Here is a 9,955-nt window from a genome sequence, read left to right as displayed (position 1 = left end):
TGTTAATAATTTCAATAACCCACCCTTGTCATTTTATGACTCAGAGCTCCCTTGTAAACACGCGAGAGGAATGTTTAGCCATTGTTAGCAGCAAAGGAAGCAGTCTCACTGCTGATTAATTATTCAATAGTTATCTGACGTCATTTTAGGCTTCCTACATTCTGATTGGCTAAAAGAAACATATATTTGCTTATGTGTACTGCAGAAAAAAAATACGCGGCCCGGCCGACTGGGCCCCCTTGAAACTGCCACTTGTAGTAAGTGACCCATCATTATGATTTCAGACAATGGCGATATAACATTTGTATACATTTTCAGTCCATTACTGGTCAGTGAATTTTTGTTGCAGGTTGAATTTTATTGTCATGAAAACAGTTGGAAAAATATGATTTATTATATTTTATTATGTGTCGGTACCGGTATATCTTACAATCAAATATAGGCCTAATTGAAGGCCTATGTGCCATAAGTATATGCGGTATCATAATAATAACGTAGGACTATTTATGTCATCAATGACCTAAACTTCGATTTCTTACGGTCATTACATAGCCTAAAATCATAATCATTATCATCGTCTGATCGAGTAAGCTCAAACATTAACAGTCATGCCCTTTGTCACTGCCAATCACCTTCTTAGAGGAATTTGCCTAATACCAGCTGGTATAATTATTTTCTTATGTATAATGTACATAAATATTATTTCTATGTTCTAACTACTCAGTAACATTTGGCATTGTATGTACGCAGGTTGCATTGAGGTCATTCATGAAAATGCAAACGATGATGACACTGAGACAACAAATGGACATGAAATTACGGAATACGATGAGTGTATCTTAACGAATGTGACCCTCCAATCTAACGTTGACTTCCAAAGAGTAAGTACAGCGTGTGGATCCAGGGGTGCACCCACCCCCATCCGACAGCAGCCAAAAATCGCTAACCAAGTGTAAAATCATTTAGATAAGAGAGTAAAATGGCTTAAACTTCCGAAGCATCCAGGTAGATGGTCACCCAAAATAGGTAAGGGCCGGAACACCCGAAAGGCTTTCTCGATAGTTCCGTTCCCTTCGGACGACTACCACGTCTCCACCCCGGCAAAAAAAAAAAAAAAATTTTTAAATCTGGATTTGCCACTGATGAAAGATACAATATGATGTAGGATATAATATAAATTATAACCTAAAGTTTTATTTTATTTATTATGATCCGATGTTGTTTCCTTTATATAATCGTCATCGTCTAAGTCTAATTTATATGTACTTGTTTATGTAGTACATGGGGAAGTGGTATGAAATAGCTAAAAAAAGAACAACTGAGGAATACGAAGTTCCTGATTCTACTACTACGATTTTAAGAATGATTGACAACAATACTATTGCAATGCAACTTGATCTTTTCAGAGTGTGAGTATTCTACTTCTTATCTATTCTTATCACCATCTAATGTCAGGTGTAAAATTGAAGACAATCCAAATTGTAATTATTGGTGAGATAGGAGTACCGTAGATCAGTGGCGTATCTATAAGTGGGGGTGCTGATACAGGTGCGAAGGTGAAGTGGGGGATGGGGCTCGATGATCAGTTGAGGGGCGCTAACTCGCAAAATAAGGGGATTTTAGGTGATTTTTAACTATTTGACCGTGACTTCTAGGTGGGTGGGTGAGGCAACTGGGAGGGGCGTGACCCATCCTAGATACGCCACTGACGATAGTATTGTACATACTCCAAGTATTGAAGCGCCATCGTGTTTGGATTCAATAATCCTACATTAATTATGTCATCATCAGGATGATTTATGTCAAAATTGAATCCCAACACAATGGCGTGCATTTCAATACTTGGAGTATGTATTTGCTGCGAAGCAGCCAATTCATATTCTTGACAGCTACTTGACCTCTGAAAGGTCATTGTTTGTCAAAAAACAAGGGCCTAAGACGACTGAAAAGCGGAGTTTCCTTCTTTCGTTCTGCCGGGTAAAATCAATTACTTTAGGCGACGTTTGTAGACTTCCTACACGTACCAACGTCCGCATGTCGCGACGCTCGAGTATTACTATTCATCGTTTTTACTATATTTCTAGGTTTCCTATTTCTACGTTTAATCGGCACATGTCTCAGCCACAATATTTTGAGGCCAATATTATTTACGAACCCAGTTAAACTTTACTAGCCTATTTCAGCGTGCTAATTATTACATTTAGGCGTCGCTTGTTGTAGACTGGCATACACGGTACCAACGCTCGTTTTTACTATGTTTCTACGTCAGCTCGAGACGCTTGAGTATTACTATTCAGCGTTTTTACTATATAAATGTCAACTCGGCCCAAGTCTCGGCACAGTATTTTGAGGCCTATAGTATTTACGAACCCAGTTAAACTTATTTATGTCAACGTGCTAATTATTACATTTTAAAACAATAATTAAAAATGTATTATACTAGGGGCCGCGAAACTGTGGCCAAGTTGACTTGGTGCCGAGTTAACTCGAATTCTATCATGCTTACTAGTAGAGTCATTTTCATGAGATCCGTGACTAATTTTAGGATACCTTTTCTTCTCGATGGATTTGGCAAGATGGACCAATTTAGATAAAATATAGCTCCTATATACCTCCCAGATATTGGGGGAAAGTCCCGTTTGTGGGGCGTTTTTTCAAAATGGCCGCCTGTTGATTTGGACGCTTGTATCTCGATAACCACTGGTCAGAGAGACTTGATTTTAGTCTCAAATTGTTCACAATATGCATATTCCTATTTGTTGTAATACAACTTTTTATCAACAAATGGCGGGACATGCGATTTTTGAAAGTTTGACCTTTAACCTTGTATTGTCATATCTCAGTAATTACTGGTCATAGAGACTCACAATTAATTGCAAACTGTTCAGGAGATTCATGTTTATATTCGTTCTAATGAAACAAATATTCAAATAGTGACCGGAAACGATAGAGTCTGACCTTTGACCTATTGTAGGCTCATTCCATGTCAAATCAACCAGATTAAAAAGAAATTCCTGTATGACCGTCTCAGATTTTGATGAAACTCCATAAAAATGATCCACCGTATGAAAAACCAAAAAAAAAAAATTAGCCTCATAGGATATGTAGTTTTCGAGATATTGACTCCTCAAAAATATGGGGCGTGGTTCTTCAAGATGTGCAAACGCAATTTACTTCAACTTTGAAAGCTTATAACTCGAGATTGGTAATAGCTATCAGGGTCAAACTTGGTATTCTAACTTCTTCTTTGCCATATTTCACAAATATGGCCTTAGATTAACAGTTATCCCTTTTGAAGTTATCTGCACTCAAAGTAGCCGCTTTGTTTAACGATGCAATTTTTTGTGATTTTCGAGGTCACCCTGCGTCTATATGAGTGAGTATATACACTTTATATTACAGATGTATTATCTATGTGTAGTTGTCTCTAGCCACATGCAAGCGCAGGCTGATCAACTCAATTAAAACTGGGGTAAATTTAAGAAAAGATTTTAAATGTCCACATGACGATCCGTTGTTGAGAAACATAGGCGTTTTTCACTTTTATAGATCTGGTCCCAAGTTTGAATATATGCCATTCAATTTTAATTGATTTGATTAGCCTGCGTATTGGATCGTATCGTATCACAATTGCAGTCTACTATTTATTTATAACATCAGAGTTAACGATATTATAGACCGTACACGGTTATTTTTTCAGTTTTAACAAATGTATGGATGTGACTGTAAATGGAGTTGCTACGACCAACGGTGCTCAATGGACGGTCACATTTGACCCAGTTGGTGACGGTGAAATTAGAACTGGTACGAAATTCATAGCGTCATTACATTTATAGGCCTAATCATAATAATATTTGTACGACATAATAGACCTATTTATTTATCGTTTTGCTTGTCATTAATTTAATGTAGGGCTAACTGTGATTTTAAAAAATATATCATAAGTCGACATGAAAATAGTATACATATTGATCATTAAATTATTTCAGGTTTAGAATTTGTTTTAATAGGTTTAATTTCAGTAATAATACGCAACATATTTCAGTGAAGGTATTTTCTGGGTTAGTATTCACATATATGTACAGGCACCGTTTGTTGACATCGTTATTTATTTTCGCCGATTCTATTTTGGTATTACACGCGAACTGCTTTGAATTCTGAAGTGATCGTTAGAATAAAGATTCCACCTAATTATTTGATACGGTTCCTTTGCAAAGTATGAAAACTTAATTAAAGTTATACTTCGATTTAGCTCCATACTGGATAATCGAAACTGATTATGACAACTATGCACTAGTATATGGCTGCAAAACTCATGAAGACGGCACATGTTCACACAGTGAAAACACTGTGTACGTGATGGGGCGCCAGGAAACCTTATCACAGAGGTACATGGATCGGGTCAACGAAATTCTACCTTTGCTTTGCATCGAACCCGATGATATCATCTTAACAAAACCAGGTAAGTTATGCCGTCTAATAATAGCATTTTTTATAAAATTCAACCGTTAAGTCTGATAAGGCGCATGGAATTATTAATGCGTTTGTAAGTGTCAATATACACCGTTCATACCCCAACTTTTATTATTTTTTGTATTCCAGATGAATGTCGAAGATTTCCGTTGGGTGAGTTAATAAAAAATTATATAGCAGTTCAGAAAATCTAGCTTATAGTATAATTTTACACAGAAGCATTATAATATCAAGTTAAACTAGAAATAGCCTAAAATTGTTTTTAAAAATTGTTTTATTTTATTATAAATTCCTGTAATTCAATATCGTAAACACCAATAACGGAATAAGTGGTGGAATTGTATTTAGTCGTGAGAAAAAAAACTGTAACTTTGGCACAATACATAATATTTACATGATAACGAACTTTATTATAACATATTGAAATAACGGATTGTCGTCCCGGAAATGGTATAACTGTTTCAATTTGGCATTTGCTTCCAGGATTATACGGTCGGCTGTATCTTCATTCATAAATCAGTAGTTCATCACATAATATTAATAAATAGCGGTAGTTGCGGATTCTTCCTCCATTAATTCATCCATCAATCCTTCGTTCGTTCATTCATTCGTTTGTTCACTCATTTGATCATTCAATCATTTATTCATTTTTGTTTCTTAGCCCTTTGTTATGACGAGGTTGTATGCAATACCTTTATTAATTATGTGAGTATGCATGTTGCATTTATTCATTCATTTGGTAATTCATTTATTCATTAATACATTCATCCATTCATTCATTTATTCATATTTCCTATGTCTTTTTATGGTTTCATTCAACTACGCTTAATATATTATGTAAGTATGCGTGTCGCTGAGGGGGTTCTTTTTTCATTCGTTTTCGTAACCCAGCCTTCTTAGTATATTCTTGGTGTCTTTTCCACTTTTTAAAAAGAGGTATTTCCAAATGTATTGTTTGGAGGATTAAAGACAACAAGTAAATAATATGACATTGTCTTTTCCAAACTAGGAACAGAAAAGTGTCTGGTGGAAGAGTTTCCTACCGTGAAAGATTTCGACGTCTTAAAGGTGAAGAAACTTTTTAACATATTTAACATAAGTCAATATAAGTCAACGTAAAGAATGTTTTAACAGAAGCTATAGTCGTTGATGTATGTTGAATAGTTTTATATTTAAAGTAAAATTATTTTGCATTTGTTTGTTTGTTTTTTGTTTTTTTTTAGCTACATGGTGAGTGGTTTCAGATAGGACGTCAACTGGAAGTCGACGGCGCTTCATTTCCCATCATGCGCACATTATCGTTCTTGCCACACCCTGACGATGACAGTGATATCAAGCTAATACTTAAAGGAGTTAAGTTGTAAGTAAATATTCACACAGATGTACCGTATACATTACATACATCAGCTCCAAGATCAGATTAGGAAATTTCATGGCTTATGTTTATTTGATCTTACTTACTATTCCGTCTTACCTTTTACCGGAACTTTCTATTTAAGTGTGGCTTTGTTGAGTGTGATATTTTTCCACTTCTTCGTATCTTTGGTCACAATCTACTGTCGCACCCCAACTTTTTCACCGAAATACATCCCTCCTTCTTTCCCCGTTGTCCTTCTCCGTGTGTTTCTATGCCTGTCCCTTAACATTCTACTGTTGTGCTTTTGATAGCGAGTCTGGCATAGTTTTAATTTTTTCTTGAGAAGATGAACAACAACAACCAACTCCTTCTTTTATTTCTTCACTTAAATATCGCATTTACATTATTTTTCATGTTTTATGGAATGTATCAAGTTTCTTTTCATTGGCTTTTGTTATCTTATAAGTTTCTGGGCAAATTACATTTACAAATTTTTTCTCCTTTTTGTGGGACACATTGTTTGAAGGATGTTTGACCAATAGCAATTCAAGTGTCCTCTCCACTTTGTTTCGTTACTTCTGCAGTTATTTTTTGCATATTATTATATGTTTTCTTTTTATTTAGTCGTATGCCTGTACTCTTCATGTGGGATTTAATCCTGGGGTTGTTCTTTAGTACTTGGGATCAGTGAAATGTCATCTGCATAGTCTAGGTCCTCAAAAGCTGTGACGTGTAACGTTATTTAATTCGAACTTCTTCTGGTTGTATATCATCAATCAATTTACTGCTCTGTAAAGAAAATTCCGAACACGACACACTTGCTTAATATCTGCGTTTACTTTAAGCCAATCTGACAGTTTCTTCACTGATCGTGCTACTCTCACCAATCACTTATAATTATGTTAAACGTTTTTAGTAGACTACTCCAGAGCTTCTGTGATCTTTTAAAATTTCTCCTTCTGTACTGTGAAATACTTTTTAGAAGTCGATAAAGTTGATGTATAGTGAGGTATTTCATTTTAAATTCGTTTAATGATGTTTGTCAGTATGTATAATTGTATTTTTTTCCTTTTGCCACTTCTTAATCCAACTTGTTTATCTCTGAGTGTTATGTCAATTGCTTCTTTCATTCATTAAATTTTCCCATACACTTTAACTTTACTGCCCGGTTGGTAGCAGGGATATGCGTATTATATTTTGTAAAATCAACCTTTTTGACAGTATTGTGGTAATGCTTCTTATTCCTGTTGATGGAAGTTTCCATTTTGAAAGATCTGATGAAGGATTGCTGTGAGCATATTTTCTATAAAGTTTTTGCTTAACTTCCTTCAAATTTTAGTTGTGATGCTATATTTACACATTTCTTTTTGTTCTAGGTCTGGAGTTTGTGTCGAACAAGACATTGTTGCACATGGTTACTCAATAAAATCGCGTACGGGCGCACTGACTATATATTTTCCACGTTGGATGTCAGACCATGGCATTTCCAATGAAGGTTGGCATTGACTTATATTGTAAATAATCAAAAATGTCTCGGCGCTCATCATATTTGAGATTTTTGTTTATGTATTCAAATAATCATTGTGTAGATATAATCCCTCCTGTGCTGACGAGCTACCTTGAGCGTTTTACATGATCAGGAATGTCACGATAATATTTGGACAAGCAAAAGCTGTTCATCTTTAGAAGTCATATTTCGCAGGGCCGTAGGAACAGGGGGGGCCGGGAGGGCATTGGCCCCCCCCCAACTTTTTCCCAAGAAAATGTGTCGTAGGGGCCTATTTAATAAAATATCTTCTGAGTGAGAAATATATTACTGAAAAACATCCCCACTTTTTCTCAAGAAAATGTTTTGTATCGTATTTAATAAAATATCTTCTGATTGAGAAATATTACTGAAAAACATTGCGACAAAAACTTCCGCCTCACAATGAATGAGAGTGGCTGAATACGATCTACTGTCTCAAGTCCGTCTCAATCATTGCATGTTTTTGCATATCCACAATGACAAAACAGATGCTTTAGATTCTTGTCAAAGTTGCCAATGAGTTTTGTGTAAACAACAAACACCGTTTTAATATATTTGGTACTTTCGTTGCTTAATGATACTTGGTAGCATCTATAGTTTACACAATATTGCACATTATATGTGGTTAGATCTAGTAATTGGTATATTGTAATGTATTAACATAGGATGCCATGGAAAACAGGTTTTAAAATAAAATAGGTACTCTTGCATACTCTTTGTTTCTCGTTGTTTAATTCATTTTTTTATTACAACATTACAAAACATATATAAAGTCATTTTACAGGAGGACGATGACTATCAAATAACTTAATAAAAAAAATCACTAAAATTCGTCAAATATCCGTGGCTACCGTCTGCTTATTTGGTCCCCACCCCACTTCCAAATTGCTTCCTACGGGCCTGATTGTGTTGATATTTAATTTAAATAGTTAAATTTTGAAATAATTGCAAATAGTAATTTTGAATGTAATGAATTTACAAATGTTCAATTAATTTCAATGATGTAAATTATAATAATTATATTTTTTGTCAGTATTTCTGTTTGACACAAAGTTTATATATATATATATATAGTCAAATATCAGGTTGTGCACACTGACTTCAAAAACATTGTCGTAATGTACGGATGCCGAGTGTTAAATGGAGATGGTAGCTGTCAACTAGGTAAAAACAATTTCCTAGTTTTAAGTCGCACAAAAAGTCCAACGGTGACGTCATCAGATCAAATATTAGAGATTGCATCATTGCTGTGCATCGAGAGTTCACAAATCGTTTTCGATCAAGGTATGTATCTCAACATATTTTTGTACGTCATTGAAAAGTGTATGATAATTGAAAACATTGTACTTGCTGTGAATTGATGTCGGACACGATCGTCATTGAAAAGGGTATAATAATTGAAAACCTTGTCCTTGCTGTCAATCAAAACAATTCTTAATTTTTAAAAAAACATTATTTTGTGGTTCAAAAATGTCGGCCACGATCACAATGCAAACAATAAGCCTGTGGTTGCCTCCTTCATTCCTGTACAATTATTACTATTTATTGCCGTACAATTTACCAGGTTTCGTGTTAAGTTTCCTGCTTGGATAATCGCGCTTTAGTAATGTTTGAATAATACATTGTGAATGATTACCTATATTAAGTACACAAGATCATGCGAAGTGTGAAACACACACTCCATTTTCAAAAGATAAGTTTTTCCACCCCGTGGTTCCATTTAGAAAACGCCCAAAGTCTAATTTCCTTGTAGCTCCAAATACTTGTTTATTTCAAACAGTAGTCCAACAGGGATGCTTTGTTCCCACTTACAGGCGAAAATTGTAAAAATAAACATATAATATCACAAGGTATAAAATTCAAAGTTAGAATATTGAAGCCTGATTCGTCGTCAATTCGTCAAGACTGGAAAGGCTTAAACGTTGATTACTACTGCAGTCGCCGGCCTCTGTTAGTCTACTTCTTCCCCATGTCTCCCAAACGAGCAGCCGGGGGTTTTCAATTTCAAAAATAATTTCTATTTTTTTTTTTTTTTTTTAGATACATGCGCTGAAATGAAGTACGGAATACTAGGCAATGTAAATTCAGTTGGCGGTAAAGCTTTTACTACAGTATTTGCTATTTTCTATAATTTTGGAATGGAGCTGTGAATGGACTAATTCTAAAGCTCTGTTCACTCTGTCAAATTTTCTTTGACAAAAAATGGTTGTATGCCCATATATAGTCACGATATGCCTACATATGTGATGTCATCATGACCATATTTAGGCATGTCACATGTTTTTGTGTAATACAATTTGATAGTCTGGACTGGGCTTAAACCTCGCCGCGTATATTGTTATTTTAGGTCCCAGGGTGGCGCCAGGATTTGCCCGACGGAAGGCTGAGGTCCCCGACAGGGGGAGGGGGGTGCGATACCCCCAGACGAGGAGTCAGATTTCCCCGATGAAAGCAAAGTGGGCGTGGTCGAGCTCTAAAAATTTTGACAATTTAGGGTTTTCAAAGGCTTATTTAATCGATTTTGGAGTCTAATTATATGTAGAAAATACATATTTTTTTTCCCCCCCGACGAATTGTGCTTTTTCTCTCCGACGGGG

At 35.4% G+C, this 9,955-nt stretch overlaps 1 protein-coding gene across 2 annotated transcripts in view; it reads left to right on the top strand.

The window, feature by feature from the left end:
* The window catches only part of LOC117116713, a 16,989-nt gene that overhangs the window by 2,335 nt on the left and 4,699 nt on the right, over positions 1-9,955 (top strand). Inside the window, exons 3-12 of one of the 2 annotated variants that reach the window (XM_033260815.1) lie at positions 751-881; positions 1,279-1,409; positions 3,701-3,804; positions 4,253-4,462; positions 4,603-4,626; positions 5,483-5,541; positions 5,697-5,833; positions 7,207-7,325; positions 8,433-8,642; positions 9,399-9,452. In XM_033260815.1, coding sequence (XP_033116706.1) covers positions 751-881; positions 1,279-1,409; positions 3,701-3,804; positions 4,253-4,462; positions 4,603-4,626; positions 5,483-5,541; positions 5,697-5,833; positions 7,207-7,325; positions 8,433-8,642; positions 9,399-9,452 — 1,179 coding nt within the window. The remainder of the gene's footprint in view (positions 1-750; positions 882-1,278; positions 1,410-3,700; positions 3,805-4,252; positions 4,463-4,602; positions 4,627-5,482; positions 5,542-5,696; positions 5,834-7,206; positions 7,326-8,432; positions 8,643-9,398; positions 9,453-9,955) is intronic. The other variant, XM_033260816.1, reaches the window with a different exon arrangement.

Source organism: Anneissia japonica, unplaced genomic scaffold, assembly GCF_011630105.1.
Source record: "Anneissia japonica isolate Jap-2015-1 unplaced genomic scaffold, ASM1163010v1 scaffold2284_len378405_cov197, whole genome shotgun sequence".
NCBI classification, from domain to species: domain Eukaryota; kingdom Metazoa; phylum Echinodermata; class Crinoidea; order Comatulida; family Comatulidae; genus Anneissia; species Anneissia japonica.
This window is presented reverse-complemented; position numbering and strand designations above follow the sequence as displayed.